The 26780-nt window shown below is 46.1% G+C and overlaps 1 protein-coding gene across 8 annotated transcripts in view; it reads right to left on the reverse strand.

Moving 5' to 3' along the window:
• Positions 1-26780, reverse strand: part of Ulk4 (unc-51 like kinase 4) — a 330250-nt gene that overhangs the window by 202720 nt on the left and 100750 nt on the right. For all 8 annotated transcript variants that reach the window (XM_063260957.1, XM_013160183.3, XM_063260958.1 and 5 more), the window contains exon 22: positions 25679-25806. In XM_063260957.1, coding sequence (XP_063117027.1) covers positions 25679-25806 — 128 coding nt within the window. The remainder of the gene's footprint in view (positions 1-25678; positions 25807-26780) is intronic.

A 26780-nucleotide genomic window follows, 5' to 3' on the forward strand; every position in this document is an offset into this window, starting at 1 on the left:
ACATTCACTCTCCATCCAGCAGCCCTTTCCTTCCTCCACTGCCTACACAGCTGAGTTACACATCAGTTTGTTCTTCATGACTGTAATGAAGACCTGAGATGGGCTACTGGTAAAGAAAGAGCTTATAGCCCATGGCTCTGGGGAACCAAGAGCTTACAGTCTGGGCGTGGTCTTCTTGCTGGCAGGGGAGAACCTAGCATCAGGAACCAAGAGAGCAAAGTTATTGCAGTCCAAGACACACTGCCATGAATCCCCTCAAACTCCGCCTCTGCCTTTGAACACTCTCATCCCACTGTTCCCGCCTCGTTCTGCTGCAGTTCTGGAGTCCTCTTTCCTGAGCCTCTTCAGCTGTGATGTCCTGGCTGCCTCGATGTCCTGAATCCATTCAACACATCTCCCTTCCACGGTCATTCTGACTGTAGGGAGGAGCGAGAGTCCTGCAGTGCAGACCGGAGGGGTGGTGGATGAGGGCACAGTCACATGTTACGAGGTGCCTTTGGATGGCGGTGGGCAGCTGCGTCCACCGTATTTATCACACTTTATAAAGACTCACAAGGAGGACTGCAGAAATGCTCCAGAAATGGCAAAACAGAGGGAGAAGTGTGTCTGGGGAGTATCTTGAGGGGTTTAGTGGTCCAGTAATAAGTTGTTTTCTTTTTAAGTATTCTCAGATTTTTAGACACTCAGATACAAGGACTCGAGTGCTGTGGGAAGTGGCCCACATGATGGGAGTGTGGAGCAAGGGGCATCTCGAGGGGCACTCACGGCAAAGCACTTTTCCCAAACAAACTTTCCCTTTCACACCACGTGTGTGGTCCCTGTCCTTCTTCCTGCAGCACCAGGGCTTCTTTTTAGGGCTCCACGTAGTGACCCCATCAGCCGTCATCACCTCCCAGCGCCCCACGTGTACACACTACAGCCCGCTGGGTTTTCTCCCTCTTCCTACCACACAACAGGGATTGCATCTCCACACAGAAAGTCTTGGGGGACACTCAGAGTCTACCCCATCGTCTACCAGTTGACCACACCTGCACAGAGCCAGCTGAGCTCAGGCGTGTGTCAGAACCCCCTTACCACATGACTGCAGAGAGGGGAAACAGGGGCAGATGTGTCCCCCTTTAAGTCCCTGAGCTCAGTTCTCAGCCCACGGAGCGCGGGTGGTAGTAGAGCCTTTCTGGCAGGTTCTAGAGGAAGGTGCTGTCACGGAGCAGTGCTGGTAAAGAGGAGACGGGGTGCTCTCTTCACAGCCTGGTTGCCATGAGGTAAGCACTGTGCCCCACTATGCACTTCCACCATGACCCACTGTTGGGAGCCACTGAAACTGGAAATTGAACACACATGCAGGGCTGCTGCACGGCCAGGGAAAGGTAAGATAGCGGCTGAGGGTACCAGGCTCCAGCTGCAATTAACTAGATAAAGGCTCAGCCGCAGGCATTTCACTCTTGTAGCGAAATGCAACATGGAGATCTCCTAAAATACTTCTTGTTAACGTGAGCCACTCCCAAGATCTGTTCAGTTTCCTGTGTTCTTTGAAAAAATAATAAATACAGGCTGCCCAGAGGCATCCCCTGTCTCAGCCATCAGAGTCCACAAACTCTGTAGAGGGTTTTGATCCTCTCCAAGCCCTAAAATCATACCACTTATCTCATTTATTTAAACCTTTGCCATAAACTCATTTGGGATCTAGGCCAGGTCCCCAAAAATGTGCTGCCTCACCACAGACCCAAAGCAACAGGCAAACACCGTGTAAAAATCCTCTGCAACTGTGAGCCAGAACCTCCCCACTTGATAAGTTCATTGTCTCCAGTGTTTTGTCAGAGTAATGGAAAGCTGACAGAGTCAGCTGGTGATGTCTTTAAAGCCTAATATTTCCTACACTAGGAAGAAGCTACTCCACAGATATTCCACTTGCATCTACGGGTATGTACACCCATGGTGCACTATGTATGACTACAGAAGCCTGGGGAGAAACTTGCCAGGGAAAGAGCACTGGTTGAAATAAAATACAAGACACTGGCAGAAGGCAGCATTTAGAACCCACTTCTGTTTACACTGTGTAGGAACATGTACTGTGCCTGCCACAGAGTTCAAACAAGAAAATAAATTATATTCATATTTGCATGGATCAAAAAAATTCATAGGGATAAAAAAGCAACTCACAGTAGTGCTCAAAGTTGTGGATGGCTCCCAGGCTCAGTCTGCATAAGACAATGCCATAAATGGCCTTTGAACCATGAGTCTCATTATCTACTCAAAATTTCAGTGTAAACATTTTAAAACATTAAGCCACAGTGTCCCACAGAGCTATTTTTAAACTCTTTCAGGGAAATAACATACAATGACACAGGATGCCCTGTCAAATGAGAAACACTGAACCCAGGCAAAGAGCCCGCGCCTCTTCCTCATGAGATCAAGGGGTGGACTGATACCAGAAATAAGACAACAGGGCCTGACAGCAGACCTTCATTATGACTTGTATCTGTCAGGCTTCCTACCATAGGTTTGGTTTGGTTTGTTTGTTTTTGGTGTTTTGAAACAGGGTCTTGCTATGTAGTCCAGGCTCACCTTGATCTCATTAGCTAGCCCTTGAACTTGAGGTGATGCTTCTGCCTCAGCTTTCCATGTTCTAGGATGACAGGCATGTACCACCAGGCCAGCAGGCTTTCTAGACAGTTTCCTGCACAATCGAGCTTTACGCCTGATAATACAGAGACAGAGACATCACCCCAATCTAATGTGACTCCCAGCTCCCACACTTTGTACAGACTCATCCTGGACAAAGTTCTCAAAGCCTTAAAGAACTTCAGTTTTCTAATCCACAGGAAATGATGCCTGCTTCATAGGACTGCTGTGCGGGTTTCAGTAGGAACAGTCTGGGGCACGGCAAACACTGCTGTCATCACGGCCCCAGCACCACCACCACCCTGGCATCAAGCTGCCCAAGGATCAGATCTGAAGAGGACCTTCCCAGAGCTGGTGGCTCTGCTTTCACCTCACTCTTGGGTTCACAATCACCACAGTCAACAATTCTGCCTCCCGCCCTCCATGCATTCAGGAACAGGGCCTCTGCCTATCAGTGTGGGAGCCTGACCTCCTTCCACAGCCAGTGTGAGGCACTCCATCGCCACCACTCACTCCTCCTCTGTCAGAAGCGCTCCAGCTCACTCCAAGGAAATAAGACAGCTGTAGGCCAGTTTGTTTGACAGGTGCAGCCCAGTGTGTTTGAAGAAGACACCCCCACTGCACCCCTACTTCCTTACTGTCCCTCCCTCCCCTGGGACATGGTAGACCCAGCGGAGCTGCTATGGACACAGTCACCCCCACAGCCTGCAGCATGAAGGCTGCAGCTGCTGGGGTCCATGGAGAGACAGAACCTCAGATATTCCACGGCCAAAATGGTGCCGAGTGGTGGTCTCAGCTCCTTCCCAGCAGTGTGTGACTTCTCTGCATTACAAACACAACACCATCTAATCGTATCAGATTTAATTTCCTCCTGAGATCTTAAACCCTCATCATTACTAATAAGTGTATTTTTACATTTCTTTGCTTGTTCCATTTCCTCTTTTCTAAGCTGTCACCAAGAAAACTATACATCAAAATGACATCTTTCCATGCCCAAATCACATAAAGCCTGATGATGAAGATCTGATCATGAGATTTTTTTCTCATTCTCCCATTATGTTTGATCTCCTGTTCCTGATCTGTAGGCATCACCACAGATCTTGGCTTGTGTGTCAAAGGCGTGGGCACCAGCTCTGGTGCTACTAGGAAATGGTGGCTCCTTCAGGAGGGGGTGCTGGGGAAAGGTGAAGGCAATTACATCACTGGGACCGTGCCCTTGAAACAGAACTGGCACTGTGACTCCTTCCTCTCTTTGTTCTTTCCCAGTCACCATGAGGTGAGCAGCTCCACCCACAGCAACACAGGGACTGGAACCTCTTCAACTGTGAGCCAAAGCAAATCCATCCTCCTCTTCCATTAATTTTCTCAGCATTTTGTTACAATGATAGAAGTCTGACTAACACAGGTCCGGGTGTTCTTTTTCTCCTTCTTCCCCTTCACAATCCTCTTTTTTCTTCCTTCATCTTTTTGTCTTTCACATTGAGGTCCTCAATTCACTAGAATCCTATTTATCCTATAGAATAAGATGGGAATATAATTTCATCATTTCTCCAAACAGTTAACCACTTGCCTGGTACTATTCATTGAAAAAGTACTTTTAAAACTATGGATGAAGGAAGAAGGGTAAAAGAATAAATATTTGGCAAAATCCAGCTAAAGAGCAGTTTCCTCCCTAGATCCCCTTCTTGTATTGGCTGGAACTAAATATCTAACACTCGCAAGTGAAAGGAAGGAGAACAGATTCTGGCTCAGTTTCCAAGGTTCAACTCAAGACTGCCTGACTCCAAGGTAGGAACAGCATGGCAGAAGGCTGCTATGTTAATTACTTCTCTCACTGCTGAGAGAAAATACCCGATGTCCAAAGTTAAGGGAGGAAAGGTTTATTTAGCTCACAGTGTGTAGAGGTTTCAGTCTATAACCAGCTGGCTCCAAGGCAAGGTGGCACATGGTGGCGGAGGCAACAGTTCATGGTGGCAGAAGACAGCAAAAGCAACAGAACCAAAAAGGGAGGCGCATGCAAAAAGACTCTTTCTGTCCCTTATACTGGAGGCCACACCCACTTGGTGTAGCACTCACACCCATAATCCCAGCATTGGACCATGAATTATTAGTCACAAGCTCTAGGAGCCTGCCGCCATGACTGCATGAGGCCTTGGAGTTATATCCAGAGCAAGCCATAACAGTCTCTGACTTCCTGGAGTTTCCACTACACCTTCAGTCACTCTACAAAACTTCACACATCCCCTTCTCAAGGCCACACTGCCTGGGCTCCGGGCCCTCCTCTGAAATCTGGTTGAAAACCTCAATGACCCAACAACTCTAGAATCCTGCTGCCTGAAAAACAGCATCACATGAATGATGCCAAGTTTTGCCAGCAGCTTAAACAGTATCCATGTCCTCTCAAACCACAGCTGCAGTGGACACTGAGTGCCTGCATGGCTGAGCATGGTGAACATGGTAGGCAACCAACTTCCTAGGAGCTCCTTCTTAAGATGTGGGGTCACAGATTCTGCATTCAACTAAAGAGTTTGCATTTTTCCAGGCTTAAACCTTCAGTGGGTGGGGTTTTGCTAATCCCTGAAGATGCCCTCAAGGTGATTTCCCTGTCTCCGGTTCAAAGTACATGTCTTTGTAATGGTACTAATCTTTTAACCAACCACACATCTTTTTGGCTCCAAATTGATGTATGCTAGCTTTGGGGCCAGAACGTAAGCTGTCCATACATTTCAGCTCTGCTTTTTATCCCCAATTTTTACCACAAAGCTGGTAAGAGCTATCAGCAGTACCTTGCCCCAACCTGAGTGTTAAATGGCGTTTACATTTCCATTGCCAAATCAATTAGTCCATCGTCCTTAAATCCACACCTCCTGCCAAGTCTCAGGACATTGGCAAAATGTAGATGAATTTTTTGCCAGAATGTAACATCCATGACCCCTTGTCCAACTTTTAACAGAACTCCCATTCTCACCTGAAACTTACTGATCCTGGCTTTTACCGTCCACATTCCTGCCAACATTCTCATCTCCTCAGCTCTGACAGAACCACCCATCAGGCTGTGCTTACAGCACTTTAGGCCCTCTCAGCCAGCATCTCTAAACCTTTCCACGCTGCTCCTGCAATGGAGCAGTGTACCAATGGCTTCTGAACCGTATGGTCAGGTACAGCCACAGCAACAACCCCATTTCTCCAATAGCATTTTCTATGTTACTTAACTTTCCTAACACTGGGGTGATACACCTGACATACATCATTTAAAAGTTCATTTGGCTCATAGTCTCAGAGGGTCCAGTCCACCACTGGCTGGCTCCAAGGCAAAAACATGGCAGAAGGGCCTGGCAGAGCAGACTGCTGCATTCACTGCAGTTGAGAAGCAGGGTAGGAGAACAGTTCCAGGGGGAAACATACTACCCAGAGGCATACCCCAGTGCCCACCTCTACCGAGGACTTCCTCCTAGGAGCACATTCAGCTGTGAACACCAGTGAACTAATCCACGGGTGATTCCAGTGCCCCTTGATGCAACCACTTTTCCAGGAGTCTTAGTCAGTATGACCATTACTGTTGGCACACTCCCGACCTGTTGTCTCTAAATGACTGCCACTAGACTTACACTCAAGCAGAGCAATCGTAACATTTGTACTCTAGAAAAAATAAAACAAAATATCTGTACAGGTAAAAAGCACACTAAGTTAAAGAGAGGATAATCTAACCAAAAGAGAGAGACTAAGTGAATTTTGACCCAGTAAGAATACTGAGAAGCTGGTTCCACTTCCCTAGCGGGTTTCCAGCACCTTACAGCATATCATGTCTTGCCAGGCAGGGCTCTAGAAGCCTTTTCGCATGCTCTCTCTTTAACAAGACTAATTATCTTAAGAAAGGTACTAATGCTAAAGTTCACATTAAAAAGACCTGCATGTATGATCTTGATGTGAAGTTCAAAGTCCACAAATTCACCTCCACACCAAGACCTAGAACACACTGTCTTCCCCCAGACCTTAATCATGAAGCGATGAAAACCAATACCCCAGACTCTGACTTCTTAACTCAAACATCATTTGTGCTGATTGACAACCCTCAGAATTTTCATTGCTATGTAGTGTGCTAGTATGTGTGAATGTGCAATGCTTTATTCACGCATTTTGCTGCTGTGGGTAGACATGCAGGATGTTTCAGTTTGTAAATCATGCAGCCACATTTATGCTAGACAAATGCAACACTGCATTTGGGGTTGTACTTAGAGATGACCTTGCTCGATCACAAGGCATGCCTGCATCCATTTAACAGACATTGTTTATCAGTTTCCCTAACTGATTACTATGTCAGTTTACACTCCACCAGATGTAAGAATTACAGGTGCACGGCGTCCTTGCCAAACTCTGCATTATCAGGCTTGGTGATCACAGACGTTCTAGTAATAGACCCTGGTATCTCACTGTGATTAAAATGAATTTTCCTAATGACCAATGAGGTCAAGTACTTTTTCACATGTTAATTAACCATTTGGAGATAATCACTTCTATCAAGTTCCTGTTAAGGTCTGTGCTCATTTTTGGATTGGGTTATCTTTCCACTGTCCATGACAGAGTACCTCTTTGGACATTGTACTGAAGAGCTCAGTGTTAGGCTGGGGATATGGCTCAGTGGAGGAGTACTGGCCTAGGTTCAGTACCCAACAGCAGGGAATAAAGCAAGTTCAGTGTTACTTATACATGGAACAAAAGCTTTTCCCTATTCTGTGTTTCATCTTTTTATTATTTTACTCTAATAGAGGTTCGAATCTAAGCCACGCAATTTATTAGGATAGTATTTTCCATTATGATCGGTGCACTTGTTAACAAAATCTTGGTCTATCCCAAAGTCAGGAAGATATTTTCCTTTGATATCTACTGGAAGATTTACTGTTTTACTTTTGACATTTAAATGTGTAATCTACACAAATTAATTTTGTGTCCAAATGATCCAGCACCTTCTACTTTATAAACCACCATTATCTCCCCATTTCTTCCGCTCTAATTTTACATTCTTTGGCCTCTATGCTGATCCCATATAACTCCAGCGTATTAATTCTCTATTCAGCCAGGTCAAATCAACCCAATCCACTGAGATTTTGCTTTCAGGTGTTGTGTTTTTGAGTTCCACAGTATCCATTTGGTTTGTTACTATAGTTTTCTACTAAAACACTAAAACTTTCAAATTCCTTGAGCAGATTAATTACATTAAAGTCTATAACACCATTCTCTGGGTTCCCTGAGGGCCCTGGCTCTGGTTCATCTTGCTTGCTGTCTTTTTACTATGCTACCCTCTCTCCTTACAGACCTGGTTTGTGTCTGCCGAGTGTGAGAATTCACCCAGGAAACACAGAGACACTCCCAGGGCAGTGTTCCAACTGCTTCAGACAGGATTTACATTTCTCTGTGGAAGGTAGTTAGGGGAGCAACCTGGTTGACCCTAACTCAGACCGGGATGAGATATTCAGAAGTGGGGTTTTCCTCCTCGCTCCAGGAAATCCTTTGTACCAACAGCATTCGACCCAAAATCAGAAGACAAAAGGGAAATGTGTATCTTTCAGGAGCCAGGAAGTCGCAAAAAAATCTCCCCAAAATTTACTGGGTGTGAGAAAGCAAATTTGCACTTGTCTCTAAGGAACTGACTTTTCTCTAAAATCTAAATTAGTTGTCATAAAATTTATTAATGTATTGCTTCATTACCATAGTTTGCAGCAGATTTGCTATGAGGCAAAAGCTATTCATGTCATTTTCAAAGCCTGACAGAGACCAGCGGCACTGAGAAAACAGCACTGTGTCTGCTGGCAGGAATAAGACCAGGGCCACAGCAGGGCACACCCAGCCTGAATGATGCTCTGCCCGTCCACGCTCCCCCAGCACCTCCCTGGCCTCACACTGCTCTCAGGCCGACAGAAGAATAAACAGACTACTGACAGAGGAATGTTATTTCCTGAGAGAAAGAGTGGAGGGTAGTGTCCAAAAACACTTTATAATTGTTTTACAACAAAACTGCAAATGGTTAGCTCATGGCATACAAAGTGTATGGAGTTAAAAAGATCATGAACAACAATCTAAGCAGATTGCATATGAATCCAATCTAGTCTTCCTTATCCTTCCAACCACAGGTAAAGGATTATTTCTCCCCCAGTCTCGCTGTCCCCCAAATGTCTTTCCCACCCATCGCTTTCCATGGGTCTCTGCCTTTCATTCCCACTGCACCAACCTCACTGCAACCTCCTCACTGGGGTCGCACATCCACCATGATGTTTCCCACCCCGCCCTCCTGCTGTGCTCTAGTGATGACCAACCATAATGCAAACCCCACTGCAAAACGAGCCCAGTAGCACAGGGTTGACAGCGCTGACAGCACGTCCTCTGTCCAGGAACCACTCTTGCGCTAAGCACCTTGTAGTCAATGTGGACACAGCTCAGGATGATGTATTCAAACAGGAAGAAAACAATCAACAACAAGCAGGAGGTAATAGGGGTACATCTCACAGAGAAAATTAAGGAAGAATGAACTCCTCTGTTAAAGGCCTCACAACCAAACGATCTCTCTGCAAAGACCACAGTGAGGGAAGCAGCAAACAGCATTACACAGAAATAATAACAGAATAACAACAACAACACAACAAGGAATTGCAAGAACAATTCTGCACGTACTTGGTCAGATGTGAGAAGTCTGCTGGGATAGTAATTCTTAGGTAGAAAATCACTGAACAGCACAGTGTAGCTGTCATGTGGGACAGTGATCTGAGCACTGTGAGGAGGCTCCAGGAGGTGACATCCATTCTGAGGAGGCATGGCAAGCGGTGTCCCAGGCTCTGCCCGGCTCCCTTCCCTCCCCACCACACCCCTGCAGTCCCCACTCAGCTTGATGCCCATCAGTGGATGCTGCCCCCTCATCTCCTGAAGACACCCCCAGCCCCTGGCCTTGCACTGCTGGACAGGATGTCAACAACACATGTCCACCCCACATCCACATTGGGCAGCCTCACTGCAGCAGGAAAACAATGAGATCCTCAACAGAACAAATCACCCAACACAGAGCAGGGAGACAAGGGCATCTGTGTTTGCCGGCATCTCCGCAGGGCACTCGTGTCCTCCACAGAACACTGAGTATAGCTTTGCTTTTGCTTTTATCTTGTTTCTACAAGGATCTCTCTCTGACGGCCGATGCCAGGAGAATGACTCAGAATGGGTGGAGCAGCGGTTGGGGAGTGGGAAACTCCGGCAGGACTCTCCAGGGCTGTGACATTCAGCTGTGACCCTGCGGCTGCACCTGTGCTGAACTGTGGCCATGACCACCAGCTTTTCCAAGGAACTTTCAGCTTTTCCAGGGAACTTGTCTTGTTTACTTTTCTTTCATTTTTGAGACAAAATACCACTAATACTGAGTTCACAGTTTGTGGGGGTTTCAGTTCATAATCAACTGGCTCCAAGGCACAGTGCCGTGGTGAGGAGCAACAGGGGAAGGTGGCAAAAGCAGCAAGACCAAAGTGGGGGTGGAGAACAAGCCTCTTCTCCATTATACTGCATGGAGACTGCCGCCGCCACCACCACCACCCCAGGGGAGGTGTAGCACTCACACCATCACCCTGGCTCTCTGTCCTCAGTCCCCTTGTACAGGAAATTTACAAAGTAAGAGGGGGGATCCCTACAAAGTAATAACCTGGGTTCCCTGTATAGTTAAACTTCTCAGGTTGACACAATGTATTGCTGACCATTAGAGCTCCCTAGCAGCTCTCCCAGAGTTGCCCCACTTCATCCCACAGGCGGTTTCTCTCTCGTCCTGACTGGGTCCTCGTGGAGCAGGACACAATTTCAGGAGAAGGAAAGCAGTGCTTGTCTTTGTTCCGTTCTGCTCCACACCCATTTCATGTCTCTACTCCTTCCCCAACTTGTGACTGTTGCCCGCCCCCATACAGGAACGATTTGCTTTAAATATGGGATGCATTTTTCCTCTCTTCCATCTTCCTGCCAGAGCCTCAGCAAATTCATCACCCAACTCAATCCCTCTGCTTGTAATTAAAGCTTTTGTCTCTCAGCTTATGGTGGCCAGGTGATAAATGATTTTGGCCCAAATTCAAGCTGCACTGCACCCCGCAAATGGATGGGCTATGCTGTGATTAGTTCCTTACTTCCTAAATGTGTAACTGCAACACACTCCCTTAGTAACTGTGGAGCCCACACCCTGGCCAGCTGCCCAGTGATAGGAGGACTCACATGATAAGAGGGGACAACTGGAAATCTGGAACACTTCCTCTCCACCAAGACAATAAACCATATGAACAGAGAAACACATCCTAAAATTAATACAACGACAAAAACCTAAAAGGGGGATTACGTCCATCACACACCTCCATGTGAACGGGCTCACTCCTGGGCAGTGATTGCTGTAGATCTCGAACAATGACAGCAGAGGTCCCAGAGCGCGAACATCTACACCCACAAGGGCAGCCACCACCCCCCACCCCGCTTCTTCAATGCAAGCCTGTGTCGCCGTGGCATCTTTGTGGCTACTGACCCAGGGGGGACTTTTCTGACTCAGGAGGCCAGGAGGAATGGCAGAGCCACTGGCAGGCACAGCATTTGCCTTTATCACTATGCTCACTGCTTCCTTGCAAAGTGACGCCAATGCCCCTGTCCTCCGCCACATGGCGGCCTGCATGATGCTCCCAAACACCACCTCTGGGCATTGTTTTGGGGACACTAAGCTGACAGGGCCTGAGAAGTCTACAGCTTAGCAAGACAGAGACAGACAAAGTCCTGCGGCTCCAGGGCCCCCGTAGGTGAGAGCTCTGAGATGTCCTCCAGGCCAGAGACAAGTCTGCATCTTCTACAATGACCCAAAACGAGACCACAGGCAATGGGATTCTGGCAATTCAGGAGGCAGCAGACAGCACCTCAGAGGCATTTGTCTTGGTTTCATTACTAGGACAAAACATATCACATTCAACATGAAGGAAGGAAAGGTTTATTTGGCTCACAGTTTGTGGAGGTTTCAGTACATAATCAGCTGGCTCCAAGGCAGGGTGGCATGGCACAGGAGCAACACATCAGGGAAGCAAGGAGAGAAAAAAGGGTGAAAAAGCCTCTTCTCCTTCTTTATATTTTACACACACCTCCCACGCCCCCCTCCAGACAGGTGTAACACCCACAACATCCTATGCCCTCTTTGTGCACAGGCTGAGGATATTTACAAAGTAAGGATTCTGGCTCCCTCCTGAGTCCCTCAGTTAAACTTCCAAATATCTCAAGTAGACAGTGTATCAACTACAACAACATTCTCCTCGGGTGTTCTTCCAAGGACCCCCTAGGTTCTGTTTCCCATGGGGCCAGACTGAAGGCTCAGCCCAATCTAGTTGCAGTACAGCTGCATGGCCACTGGACCTTATGCTGGGCATGTCCTGCGCTACTTCTAGTGTCTGGGGCTAAAGAGCCCCAAGAAACACAAGTGAACTGCAACACGGACCTCTGAGCCATGGGAGCAAAACCAGTACTCCTCTGTGGGTTACTTTTTTATCCATGAGAAACAGTTGTTCTGGACAACACAGAACTCTGACATTAAGAGACAGTATGGCGTAAGTTACCTGTCATTAACCTGACACCCGAGCACAAAGCCAGGCACAGACAGCAGGGCCTGTCATCAAGTAGGTTACCAATGCGAGAGATCGAGCTTGGAGTACTCAACAGTCTCTTGGGTTCATGGCTCAAATTTCTGTATCATCTCTCCCACTCCCCAACCCCCACACTACCTCCCCTCTGCACTGACCCAGAACGACCTGTGCCCCACTGACTGCCAGGGAAAAGGCCCAACCTGGTCGAGAGTGACAGCACCAAGTGGGCATGGACAGCCGCACCACAGACCTCTGAGGAGACAGCCTCAGGGCACCACATGTGTCACATGCTGTGTTTTCACTGGGGTGTGGCTGGTGGTGCAGACACCTGCTGACTCACGGGCACTGGCAAGCAGAACATTCAGGGACTCAGAACAAGACCTGAAGACTGGATGGGAAGTCTTAGGAAACAGGTCAATGGACAAGCCACTAGGGATGGGTACCATGCACAAAGCACGGGTATCCGATGTGAATGCTGGCTAAGTTCGCCCACTTCTCAGGAGGCTCCCATCAGCCACATAGACAAGGCACATTCTGTAAGGTCAGTCAACGTCCCTTCAGCCGTCCCTGGGCTTGCTCCTAGTGGCAAAGATGGAGGCTACGCATGGGCTCAGCAGAAGGAGTATCCCTCACCAATGATGCCATGGACACCAGCTCTCCAGCCAACAAGTGGAACCAATGCTAAACCTGCTATGAGTCCTTCCTGAGGACACCGACCAGGTACCTAGGAAGGCCATGGTTTGTGGAAGAGCAGCAACTACCCTGGCTGGAACAGACACAGATCCTGGGTGCATATTTGCTTTCCACACCCACAAACTGCCAGCTGCAGAGGCAGCAGCTTTAGAAACGCCTTATTAACCACCATGGTAACCAATGTAATAATGCCTGTGATCAGGAACTTAGTAATAGCAAGCAAGATGTGGCTGTGGGCTCAAGCGCATAAAATCCATGATCTCAGCACATCCTCCACCGTCCAGAAGTGTTGGGCTTAACAGAAATAAGGAAAGGCTTACTGGAAACCTGTCATGGTGCTAGCTGGGGAAACCCATGCCCCGAAACTGGGTTCTGCTTACACCACCACGTACACACGTTCAGTCAGTAGCAGGACACATGCGATGGTCTCGCCATCATTAGAACATGCAAATGAAGGGGTAGAGGGATCTGATCCACTGTTATATCTTTGCTTCCAGGCTCCTTGTCTACGAGCTTTGCTGCAGGTTTTTCTGAGAGGATAACTTCCAGCAGGCGATGCAGGGATGAGTCTTTCTAACCAGAAGATCACTTTGGGAAGAGTTCAATGCTGGCAGAGGGAGCAACCATGGGAACCAGTGGCTGCTATATGCTAAGGCCAGGCACCCACGCCTGCAGGGCTGTGACACCTCTGGACACTGCCACAGCCAGTAGCTGAGCTAAACAGAGCCTCAGTAACCAAGGAGAGTCGGAGTCACTGAGACTCACCAGTCCTTCAGGTACTTAATAGCTCTAGCGAAGTACAAGCCTGCATTCAACTCTGTTTACAACAGTGAAGATACTGATCCAAGATCCTAACACACATTATAAAAGAGGCACCAAAAGGCAGCCTCATCAGTTGGAGAAAAAGCTGTCCCTCTATCTGTAAGTGGAATGGAAGTCAGTGGTAGTGGCTGCATTACCCTGACAATGTATGGATAAGAATAGTATTTGGTTATCATTCTAATTTGCATTTCTTTATCAATGGGGCTGAATATTCCTATTATTATGAACCTCTCTACAGTATGGAAATTATTTCATATGATATAAAAATGCCATACTTTTGCTGGTCTATAAACTTTACTTACAATTTTTAGAGATATAAAAGTTTCTAATTCATGTGCAGCCCAACGATCAGTACTTCCTTTCATGGTTTCCCTCATTGCTTTTCTCCTCAGAACAGCCTCCCTTGCCCATATTGAAACAAATTTTCTTCCAGCTGTTTATGGTTTCTTTGGGGTACATAGTTCTTTAATCCATCTGGAATTGACTTTTGTATGGTATAAGCAGAGAAAATAATTTTTTTAACACAGTTAACCAATTATCCAGAGTAAATATTTCTTTAAAAAATACTTCTTTTAAGATCAAAGCAATTTTATTTTTAATTTTGGTGATTACTGTATTAACAGCAAAGTCCTGGGAGAGGGAAAACCAGTTTCCAGGAAAACCTGCTTGCTCCACCAGGCGGCTCCGGCACTCAGCCCACAGCAACCCCACGAAACGCACTTCGGTTCCCAGACACAGGCCAGGCTCTGCTTCATCGCTTGTCACACTCAATATGAGTACAGGGCCATTTGGAGAGTGGGGCATGGGGAGCCATCATCCCATTTTCATCTGACCCTGACGCCCAGTCTCACCACTTGTATCCTGCCAGCTAGACCCAGAGCTGACTCCACAGAAGGCTGACAGCAATGACGGTAAGCAGGAAAAACATCCACATAATGTAGCAGTGCTGCCCAGGCTCGGCCACGGGGCTCAGCTGTCAGGCAGAGCGCCGCAGAGAGTTGTGGGAAGTGGCCCTGCTCTCGGTGAGGCTCCATGGCGCAGGAAGAGCACTTCCCCATGACCATACACCACAGAGCATTTTAACACATGCAGCCCACACAGGGCCTCTCTTGGCACACCATTACGTACAACTGTGCATTTTACACACTTACTAATACAATACCCAGTTTGCAAAACACAAAGAAGCAGATATCAACCTCTTTCAGACTGTATGTTTTCTGAGAATAATTTATATTAATAAATTAAATATAAAAGTCAAAAACGATTGAACTTTTACTGTCTTAGAGATCTCTACCTTTTTAAACCGACTTATTAACTAACCTATTACTAACATTTTATTTTCTGCTGTTTAGGTTTTTTTAATTATAGAAAAGAAATATTATACAGCCTAAAAATGCCAATGAATAAAGATAATTAAACTCCCTCTTTTAGTTACTTTTCTCTTATTGCTGAGACAGAATACTTGATCTAAACTTCAAGGACAGGTTTACTTAGCTCACAGTTTGTGGGGGTTTTAGTCCATACTCAGCTGTTCCAAGGCAGGGTGACCTGGCTGAGAGGGGAGGCATCCCATTCATGGCCACAGAAGACAGCAAAAGCAACAGGAACAAAAAGGGAACACGGAAGCCTCTTTCCCTCCCTCATGTTGCAAGCAGGCCATCTGCCATAGGGTAGGCCCTCCACATCCCTATCATCTCTGTTCCCTCCCTCCTCTTGCTACAACTGAGGATGTTTACAAAGTAAAGACTCTGGCCTCCTGAGGAGTCACTTAAACTTTTATACCCCTCAAGTAGACACAATGTTTCAACCATTAGGATACCAGACACATTTCTCTCAACAGGTCTCCAGATACAAAAACACAATTTTTATCATTTTACAATTTGAACATTTTAACACAGGTTTAACAATCCTTAAGAACCAGTATCAAGAAAATAGAAAAAAAGAACTATAAACATTACATTACATTAGAACCCTAACATTTTTCCCTTGCATCCCCAAAGACTCATGCACATCCCTTTATGCAAAAGACATTTAGTCCACCTCTAAGAGCTGCCAAAGTCCTGACAGTTTCTGCATTCCTGCTAAATCCAAGTCACAGGTCTCTTCCAAGATGTAAGGCAAACCCTTAGCTACAAGCCCCCAAACAAATGAAAAGTTAAACACTTCCAGCATTTAATGACGAAAAATAAACATTTTTACTTCAAAAGTTATAAATAGGAGGATACAAAAGATTGGGACTAAAGCAAGTCCAAAATCCAACAGGGCAAACATTAATTTCTGTAGTTGCACACACAGCATCAAGGCACTATATGATAATTGTGAGCTCCAAAGGGCTAGGATGGTTCCACCCCAGGCCCTTCCAGTGGCTGTAGCTCCTACAGCTTTTCTCTTAGGCCCACTTTGCTCCCTCCTTGCGACTTTCCTTAGATGATCCACATTTCCGGCTTTTTCGGACTTTTGAAGTTTCTACTGTACCTTTGGCTTTACACACTGTCCTCTCAGGGGCACACTACATGACCTCCAGGCCTTCTGAACCCGTAACTCTTACATTTTGAATGCATCTAAAACAAGCACTCCATGAATGATGGCAAGGTCTGCTGCCAGCTGGAGCAGTAGCCAGGCTTTCCTCTTTCTTGACTGCAGGGGGTCAAGTGCCTGGATCACTGGGCACTCTGAATCCAATTCTGAGGAACAAATTTTCTGTGCTGCTGCAATTCAAGAACATGCTGCTTTGCAATTTTCTCCTCAGAGCAGTCTTTCACTTTTGCAGTTTTGAGACTGCAGTGGGTGGTGACTTGCTACTACTTCTGATGCCCTCGGGCTATCTTTTATATTCTCCCATTCCTTCTCAGCAGTCAAGACCTCCTCTGCTCTATTTTTGCAGTCCACAGTTTTGCTGGACCTTTCTTTCTGGTCAAAGTCACAACATTTTAAGTCATCCTGCTGAGCTTTTTGTTCTTGATTTGCAACATTAATCTGGCTATATCTCCCAACAATAAACATGCCACAACCTCAACCTTCTACTGCCTTGAAATTTCTTCTGCCAGATTACTCAGTCTGCTGCCCTTAATCTCAGTCTCAGGCAAAATGTCTGAACACAAGCAAAATTCAGAAAAACTTTCTCCCAAGCCATAACATACATCATCTGGAGTCAAACAACTAAGATTTCTTCTCCCTAGCAGAAATCTCTCAAGTCTGATCTTTACCAGCTTTCTGGTCTTCTGAGCTCTGACCAAACAGAACAGCCTAAGGCATTTTAGCTCTACTTTTTAGATGACATATCTAAACCTTTTAAAACTCTTCCCACAAGCAATTTCCCAAGGCTCTTGAACCATATGGTTAGGTATAGTCACAACAAGGACCCCACTCCTGTTACCTAATTCTGTCTCTGGTACTTTTCTCTCATTACTGAGACAGAATATCTGACCCAAAATTAAAAGAGAAGTTTAGCTCACAGTTTTTGGATATTTTAGTGCATACTCAGCTGGTTCATAGCAGGTGGCATGGGCAAGGGGTAAATGTTCACAGCAACGAAAGACAGCAAAAGCAACAAGAGCAAAAAGGAAAAACAGCAAGCCATTTTTTCTTTCCTTGCATTGTAAGAAGGCTATCTGCCATAGGGTGGGTCTTCTATACCCACACCGTCTCAGTTCCCTGCTCTTGCACAGGCTGAGGATATTTATAAAGTAAGGACCCTGGCCTCCTGCTAAGCTGCTTAGTTAAACTTCTAAACATCTCCAGTGGACACAATGCATTAACCATTACACTATCTATCCGACCCCTCCTCAAACAATCTGTTTGGTATTATTTGTTTGTGTATATGGATTTTTATATTAATACACAAATAACTTTTGCCATTTGTTATTTTACAAAAATATCTTCATAATACAGAACTCTGTCCTTTATCACTTGTCTCTATATAATGCACATCCCTCCAAATTAACCAGTGAGTTATTCATATTAAGTGATGTCATCATTTACTGAAACCTTCCAATACTAATGAAACACAGTATTTCCAGGTATTCACCTCCAGAAACCATGGTGCACTGAACACTCTCATGTCCATGTGACAAACAGTCCATGTTAGTCTCCAAAATTCAAATAGCAAATGGAAGCCTTTTAAAGGCAAAGTGAAGCCATTGTGAATGTTTACAGACATTTCCAAGTCACTTCCCCAATAGTCAGAAAAATTGACACTTCCACAAGTGACATTTAAAACTGATTTGGGGGGGCTGGGGATTTAGCTCAGCGGCATAAGCACCTGCCTTAAAAGCAGGCAGTCGTGAGTTCGATCCCCGGTGCCGATAAAAAGGAAAAAGACAAAAAAATAAAAAAACTGATTTTGGATTTGCAGTCCTGCAGAGATAGACTAGCCCACTTCTCCAAGGTGTTCTCTCTTCTAACGATAAATCCCCATATATATCAAAGCAAGAGAAGAAGATACAGAGTGAAAAAGCGCTTCTGTGCTGTTGCTGGGGTGAGGCTCCTCCCAGCTCCCTGCTTTCCCCTCTACTCCTAAGTACATGACCATTCATAGCTCCCTTCCACCAGTCCCTCCCACCACACCACCCCTGCCTTGGAGCCAGCTGACCAGGGACTGAATCCTCCAAAAACAGTGAGTCAAGCAATCCTCTCCTCCTTTAAGTTGTGGGTGTCAGATACTTTGTCTCTGTGATGAGAAATTTAGACTGGGGCTGGGGATTTAGCTCAGCGGCATAAGCGCCTACCTTGCAAGTGTGTGGTCATGAGTTCGATCCCCCATACTGATAAAAAAGAAAAGAAAAAAAAAAGAGAGAGAAACTTAAGACAGCTGCTTCCCTTGCCGGGTGAACAGCCAGCTGACAGCATCCCAAGAGGAAACCTCTGCAGTGCTACTTGCCCTGCTTTGGCAACACATGGCCAGAAAACCACACATACTCTTCACCCTCCTCTTCCTTAGTCTTAGGGGGCCATTGGGGAGTTTGTCTCCCACTGCAACCCCTACCCCAGAGTGCAAATGGCTCCCTCCAAGTTCTAGTGAAGAAGTGGCAGTTGTTAGAGGGACAGGAGCAGACAGGAATGGCCGATTCTCCAGTTAGGACAAGTGTCCAAGAGACCCAGCAGGCACTGGCTGTCTGCTCCTGGCTGGGTGGCGGGGAAGCTGGGAGAAGCAGGCAGAGGCAAAAAGCATCCTGCTCAGTCAGCTCCCAGAGGCCCAGGAGCAGCACCCGGCCAAGCCCAACAGGGCTCAGTGACAAAGAGTGAACAAAGGACCCAAACCTCCTAGCACACAAATGTCCATTACCAGACATCCACAACCAAAACCAGTTACTCATCAGTGCAAGGACCAGGAAAGCCACAACACAAACCAAACAGACAAGGCCACTGTGAGTCAGTGCTGTGATACTTCACAAGAACTTTAAAGCGACCTCATGAACACATTTTGAAAAGCTTAGCAAGTTCTCTTAAAACCAATGAAGAATTTAAAATCTCAGAGAAATAAGAGGCCATAAAAATGAACCTAATATAAATTGTATAACTGAAAAATGTAATAAATAAGATAATGCCCTCCCTGGATGGAGACAATAGCAGAATACATATAAAAGAAAACAGAATCAGGGGCTGGGGATTTAGCTCAGTGGCATAAGTGCCTGCCTTGCGAGCAGGCAGTCATGAGTTTGATACCTGGTACCGATAAAAAAAGAAAGAAAGAAAGAAAGAAAACAATCAGAGGATACAAGGACAGATAAATTCAGCTTTTAAAATCTAAAAAATAGACATAAGAAAGACAAAACTAAAACACCCTCGGGAATCTGCTGGAGGCTAAAAATACCTTACATTTATAATATTGGCACTAAATTGAGGACAAGGGACAAACAAGAACACAAAGGGATTCAAAGAAAAAAATGCCTGAGCAACAAACATCCTCGCTTGCAAAGATATACATCCATAGATTCAAGAAACTGAGCAAATTCCAACAGGATAAATCCAAAGAATCCACACCAAACATAAACAATGACTAAATTTCTAAATCCCAAAGGCAAAGAAAATATTTTCCAAAAATCTGGAGGAAAATGACATGTTTGTTATAAAGAAATACCAATTCAAAAGACAGATCTGAAATCACAACATGACTTCTGGGAGAACATGGCGGACAGATAGCAGCAGCTACAGAGGCTCTCTGAAAGACCCAGCTTAGAATCCAGGAATGTTACGGAGTGAGGAATCCTAAAACAGGAGATATGCCCTGCTGACCCAAGAACGAACTGGGCTGACAGAAACCAACTGAGAACGCAATCCTGGTGCTATAACAGGAACATATAAAGCCTCAGCATGGAAGCTGGAGCCCGCGCCATTGGAAACCGCGATTTGGGTTTCCTGCCACCGCGGCTGCATCTGAATCGGCTCCGCAGGGAGAGAGATGCGCAAAAGCTCTGAGAACGGGAATCAGTGAATGGAGTTGAGAACGGGACGGGCGGGGAGCCGTGCATCAACCTGCGGTGGGTGAGAGAAACTGGGACTCTTCCACGACCTAGGAGGCTCCAACAGAGGATATTCTGGGACCAGGCAGACTTGCCAGAACAGGGTGCTGCAGTGACTTCAGTCACATATCCCCCTCTCAAGCGGGATTGGTGAGCAGTGCCTGGCTTACCTAATGTTGCTGGCTGAGACCCAGTAGCTAGCACAACCTAGGTCCCAGCGCCTAAAGGTGACCTGGAGGGGCGGGCCCCGCACAGGCTGGTGGGTCCGTAACTCCTTGGTGCGCTGTGGTGGGCGGGAACACCTAGTCGGCACAATTCAATCAGACTGTGGCCAACAGGGAAGGAAGCTAGGCCTCCTATATATGCTTGCATATATAAGGAACAAAGAATATGGGAAGAGGGAGCAACAAGAAAGGCCCTTCAGCCCCCAATCCTGAGAAACAGGCAATAGCAGACATGGCATCAATAGACATAAAGTGCTATCTCCAGAGCCTCACAGATGAGTTCAGGAATGAAGTTATTAGTGACCTGAAGCTAGACATAAGCAGAATAGTTAGAGAAATGCTAAGCACCACCCAAGAAAAAACAGATGGTGGAATGGAACAACAGAAAAAGAGGGGAGAATTGTTTGATGGAGTAAATAGAGAAAGCATAGAATACGTGAAGCAGGTTCAAAGAGATTACCAGGAAACTAAAAACTCTATTGAAAGCTGGCATAACAACTTGAAAGAAACTAAGGATAGTTATCTGAACTGAAGGCCAGATTTGTAATATGGGAGCATGAAATGAAAAACTTCTTAAAAATAACAAAGAAACAAACAGCAATTATACAAAGACTAGAAGATGATAAGAGGATCTATAACTTAAGAATTAAGAACATAAAAGAAGAGGTAGGGACACAAACAAATGAACTACAAAAGCTACTTGCAGAAATAATCCAGGAGAATTTTCCTAATTTAGCAAAAGGTAAAGATACTCAAATGTATGAAGCATTCAGGACCCCAGCCACCTACAACCCAAACAGAGCTATACCCAGGCCAGAAATCCAATATAAAAACAGAATATTAAAAGCCGTCAGAGACAAGGAACAGATCACTTACAAGGGAACACCCATCAGAAGTACAGCAGACTTCTTGGCACAAACCATCAAATCACGAAGAGCATGGGGGGGAAATAATTCAAGCTTTGAAAGATAATAACCTCCAGCCAAGATTGATATATCCTGCAAAACTATCCCTGGAAATTGGTGGAAAAACAAGATGCTTCCAGGATAAAGATGAACTAGGGGAATATGCAACCACCAATTCAACTCTACAGAGAATATTGCAGGATATTCTAAAAAAGAAAAATATGAAGAATCCATAAATAGTGGCAGAGAGGCCACAATGAATGGAGCAGAAAACAAAATGAAGAAGACAAACTGACAACTAATGACAGAAAAAGAGCTCCATAGAAATGAGGCAGAGAAGATTGGATGATAGGAACAGCTATTTTGGAGAAAACGATGTCATAATAGGTAATGCTGATTTAGTATCATCTTGTTTTGAAGTCTGATCAAGCTTTTGTTCTTCTGTCTCCATTGGTCTTAGCATGTTGTATCTTATTGGATTTTATTATATGTGATAGTAGAAACAAAAACTTTTATAGACAAGGAGATTATACAGAAACCATTGTTCATTTTCTGTTAGTTGATTCTAAATACCTGTAATACTGTCATTCCCTTGAATGTTTTACAGTGTTTTGATATATTTGATGCTACAGTATACGAAGTTATACTCAAAGATTTCAAAGAAAGAAACACTATGGTAACTACTTTTATGTCGGGATTATCTTGTGGTGAAACACTATTTTGCTTAAATGGTTATGTTTTGATCTGCGCTATTTTGTTGTTACCCCCTCTTTTATCTCAATCTCCATTTTATTATTTATTTTTTATTTTTATCCTTTTAATTAAGGGGAAAATAAATTAAAAAAATAGTAGGATATATTATAATAACCCACTTTGATTTACTATTAAATTGATTTGAAGCCCTGAATTGCTCTCACTGTCTTATCTTGACTGATGTTCCTCTATTCTGTTTTGCTTGATAGTACCAGGTTCAAAAGTATAGACAACAGCTGTGAAGATAGTGGGATTCATTATGACGCCCATTCTGGTTGACTATTATCTACTTTTGAAGACCTGTAATGTCTCCAATGTTTTGGTTTTGTTGGTTTCGTTCTTTACTGTTTTGTTCAATTTTATTATAACTGAAGATATAGGCAATTCTATTAGAGATAGTGGGAGGCATTATGGTAACCATTGTGATCACCTTGTATTATGTTTTTACATTATCTATTATGTCCACCCTTTTGATTTGACCGACTCTGTTCTGTTATGTCACATTTGGTTTTACTCTCTTCCAAAAAAAGTAATAAGAACTGTGGGACCAATAAAACCCAAAATGTGTAATAGTCATTGTATAAAAAAGAGGAAAAGAAAGTGCTCTAAATGATATAACTGCATGTATATTTAAGTATATAAGATAGACAATGATATTACTGAGTTTTGTTGGATCATTGAACAGAATTGTTTGGTCTCACTGTTTGAATATTCACTATATAAGCTTTAATTTTGTAACTTGAACAAGTATTTCCAAGATGACAATATGTAATTCATTAACTAGTGATTTCCTGTTAATTTTTTTTTCTGAAATTCTGTATAACTTGTACCCTTTTTCTGCTTTTTTTTCTTTTTCTCCTTAAATAAAATTTAAAAAAAAATAAATCACAACATGAAATCATGAAAGCCAGAGGATATATGAACATTTTTAAAGACTGAAAAAACAAGAAGCAAAAGAAAACTGTCAACCACAAGTTATGAGTGTAATAAAATACGGTTCAGTAAAAAAGGGGCAGAAAGATTTCTCAAAGCACAATAATTTTTAAATAGCAAACCTATCACTATGGGAAGGAAAGTTCTCTAAACATAAAGGAGTGAGAATAGCAGCCTGAGAGCACAGCAAAGCGAAAAGAGCTTCAGGACGGACACTAAGGGTAGCTGCCACAGCCTAACCAATCTCCGCAACTGCTCTTTCAGAAATAGCCAGAAATACTGGACAGAAAATCAGCAAGCACAACACAGAAGAGCTCAACAGTGCAACAAAGCCACAGGCTCCCAGTGATGCACACAGAGGCTCCATGGAGGCAGGCGTTCCCAAACCACAAACCAGCCCAGCCCGTCTAGAACTGGACTCACACTGCATTCAACATAATCCATCAAACTACCCAAGTTAGCACATCAATCAACTATCACCCCAGCCTCCACATATCCCCTAGGAATGGGTGGAAACCGGTGACCTCTGCACTTACTAATCAAGAAGGAAGAATGGAGGAAAAAAATTGCAAAAATAGCAGTTGAGGCGGGTGGGTAAGAATGAGGAGCAGGTCACTGGTGGGCTGTACTTAGAATGGTCCAAGTCCCTGCCACCTCCCAAGCTGAGCTTTGATTTCTGTGCCCCAGGTTATAGGAGGTGCGAACCTGGTGATCCTTGGCTATTTCCTTCCACATCATGCGCTGCACTGAAGTGCAGCCAGAAGGCCTGCAACATGGGGTTAGGAGAGAGGCCCTGTCCTGCAGAGGGGACATGTCAGCCGCTGAGAAAGCGCTTCAGGCGCTGACAGTGTGGGTGAGGCTCCTGCCAACCCTGCCAGCCAAGGGGCGAGGCCTGGTTGCAGAGTAAGCCCCTCATTTCTGCAAGCTCTTGCTCTCCACCGGCTGTGTCCAGCACCATGGGCAGCCTTTCCAGCTCAACCTACAGAGCAGCTCTCAGACTTCCTTTCAGGCTGCGGTGGGAGAGGGACTGCAAGGTGCCAGGAACCAAGTCTTCCTGGAAATTTCCCACCTGGGCCCCCGGTCCCTGAAATCCTCCAGGCAGAACCACAGCTCACAATGCCCTCTCTTGCAGCTGGAGAGGATGCCCTAGAACAAGCACTTTCCACCACCCAGGCACAGCGTGACTGCCCTCTGTATGGACTCCCTCAGGCTCACCCCACACAGGGACAGCAGACATTGACAGCCACCGCTCCCTGGATCAGAAACCCCGCGCCATCTGAGCTTTTCCCGTCTGGCACGGTGTGGGGTCCTGAGGACCTCCTCCCTCCCATTTGTTCCCTCTTGTATCCTCTGTGTCTGCCTGCCAGGCACTCTCCTCCAGTTCTGCTGACTTCCCCAAAAGCCACCTCTCCATAGTTTCTTTCATTGTTAAAATTCTTTCCTATAGCATCCACTAGTTCTGCCTCCAAAGGGCCGCCCCTCCTTCTCCTTGAAGGACAGTGTCATTCTCAAGGGACTAGGACCAACTAGGCCCACTGGTTCCTTCACCCACTCACACCTCAGCAGGACGGGGGGGGGGGGGCGACAGTGGGATGGGGCCCTCAGCCACCCCAGGACAGACCTGTCACCTCTGCCCATACAGCGCAGGTAACAGAGCTGCCCTCTCTCTCCCTGGCTTCCTCCACCTCTGTGGAGGATGAGCACCTCAGACTGCACCCACCCCTCAGCTGCAAGGATTTATACACTCATCAGAGCCTTGGAAGCAGTAATGCCAGGCTCTGGTGCCAGTTTCTGGTGCTCTCGGTGTCTGCACGCCTTCCAGTTAAGGAGGATCCAGGGCGCAGTTGCAGGGAGGGTGTTTGATGGAGTGGTCAGATGGCTCTCCACAGCAGAGGCAGCCAGCCTCACAAATGCTGGGGAAGGAGCTCAGAGGCCTGCAAAGCAGGCTGACTGTGAGAAGCCCACGTGCCACAGCTTTGCTGCTGAAAAAGCGGCAAGAAAAAGACTGCAAGAGCCAGGGCAAGAGAAGCGCAGAAGAGCACAGGCTCACTACAGCACGGCCAGCACTCCCGGGGACACGAGATGACTCCCGGTATGACACTCTCGCCGTACTCGGAGACCTGACCCAGGAGAGACAGACACCAAAGTGGACTATCAGGAATCTCCTGGACTTCAACAGAGCCAGCCAAGCAGCTCAGAAAGGACCCTGCAGCACATGAGGGACTGCTGCTCCTCCGAAGGAAGGGGCACAAGAGAGGGAGGAAAGATCCAACCCCGCCCAGGCCTGGCCACACGCTCTGTCCTGCCTTGCGCCTCCTCTGGCTTCACAGGCTGCTCCATAGGGCCTTTGGCAACAATCCCAGAATCCTGCAGCAGTGGCACACAGTGCCCCACCAGAAGCCCTGGCCCGGCGCCTCAGGAGCCCCACCCAGGGCTCAGATCCGGAGCACCTCAGGCCCTGCCACTGCTTCTTGCCAAAGTCCCCCACGGTTCTCTGTGCTTCCAGGCTGCGATGACGCGAGAAACATCAAACCCTTGAAACGACTGAGGAAAAACATGTGAATCACAGGCATGTAAAGTGCAGGCACCGCCCCGTGACCTGACATGGAGCGGCCTGCACAGCAGCGTGGGGTGGAGCCTACCGTGCCTGGCAGCCCAGCAGCAGCATCTCACGGTTGTGAAGCAGGACATAGCACAGCACCAGGAAGGCCTTCGCTCGGATGGAAGTCGAGGGACTGTCGAGTAAACGGAGAACCGTGGAGACGAAATCCTGCGGGTGGCAGTTGAAACGGTTTTTGAGAAATCAGAAAAAAATACAACAAAAAAAAACTGAGGGAAATCTCAGTTCTCAGACTACAGATTATGATAAACAATGGCAGGAAATAAAATAACTACTGTTCTTGGATTTTCAGCATATTCCAGACTCCATACTAAGTTTTTCATATGCATTATCTCACTGAAACCTGAAAATCAGCCACAGAAAGTTGCCAATTGTATTCCTACTTTAAAGAGGAAGATAAATCTTAAAAAGGTAAGCAACACACCCAAACTCAGGGTTGGGTTCAAATCCAGGCCCGAAACACAAAGCCTGCCCCTTGGCCATTCAACCACAGGACCGGAAGCTGCACGCAGAACTGAGCTTGGAGTGGGCTGCCCACCTGGGACCCTGGGGCACGTATCTGAGGTTTGGGCAAACACGAGACAGCAATGCCTCGTCCAGGACCACAAAGAAAATGCTACACTCTCAGCACAGCTTCAGGTAGAGGGTTAACATGGCATGAAACAGGAGCTCCTAACAAGTCACACTGACACAGAAGAAATTCAATTCCTGACCTGCTGGAAGTCCAATGCGCTGAGTATGAGGTCCCATAACATCTAGGAATGAGGTCGTGAACCAAAGGAGGCAGTTAGGAGAGTTTTACTAGCATAAGGAGAGGAAGAACAGCTCCTGGATTTCCAGCAGGGGTCCCCAGTAGGAGGCCATGGAGGCCCTTTGTCAGAGGTTACAAGGCAGAAAGAGTAGGTCAGACTCCCATTCATCCACCTGTAAGATTACAAGAGTGCCACTCAGCTAACCTGATCCAGTAGGGAAATGAGTTTGTAGCAAGGGCACGTAGAAAGAACAAAGGCATTTTAGGAAGGAAGGGGAGTTTGGGGCCAGGTGTCCCGGTCACTACCTGTGTGCCCAACACCTACCTGGGCCCACTGGGCCAGGAGATGCTAATTACTCGGGCTGCTGGAGAG

Source organism: Cavia porcellus, unplaced genomic scaffold, assembly GCF_034190915.1.
Source record: "Cavia porcellus strain 051 isolate PalLab524CR breed Dunkin Hartley unplaced genomic scaffold, mCavPor4.1 scaffold_14, whole genome shotgun sequence".
NCBI classification, from domain to species: Eukaryota; Metazoa; Chordata; class Mammalia; order Rodentia; family Caviidae; genus Cavia; species Cavia porcellus.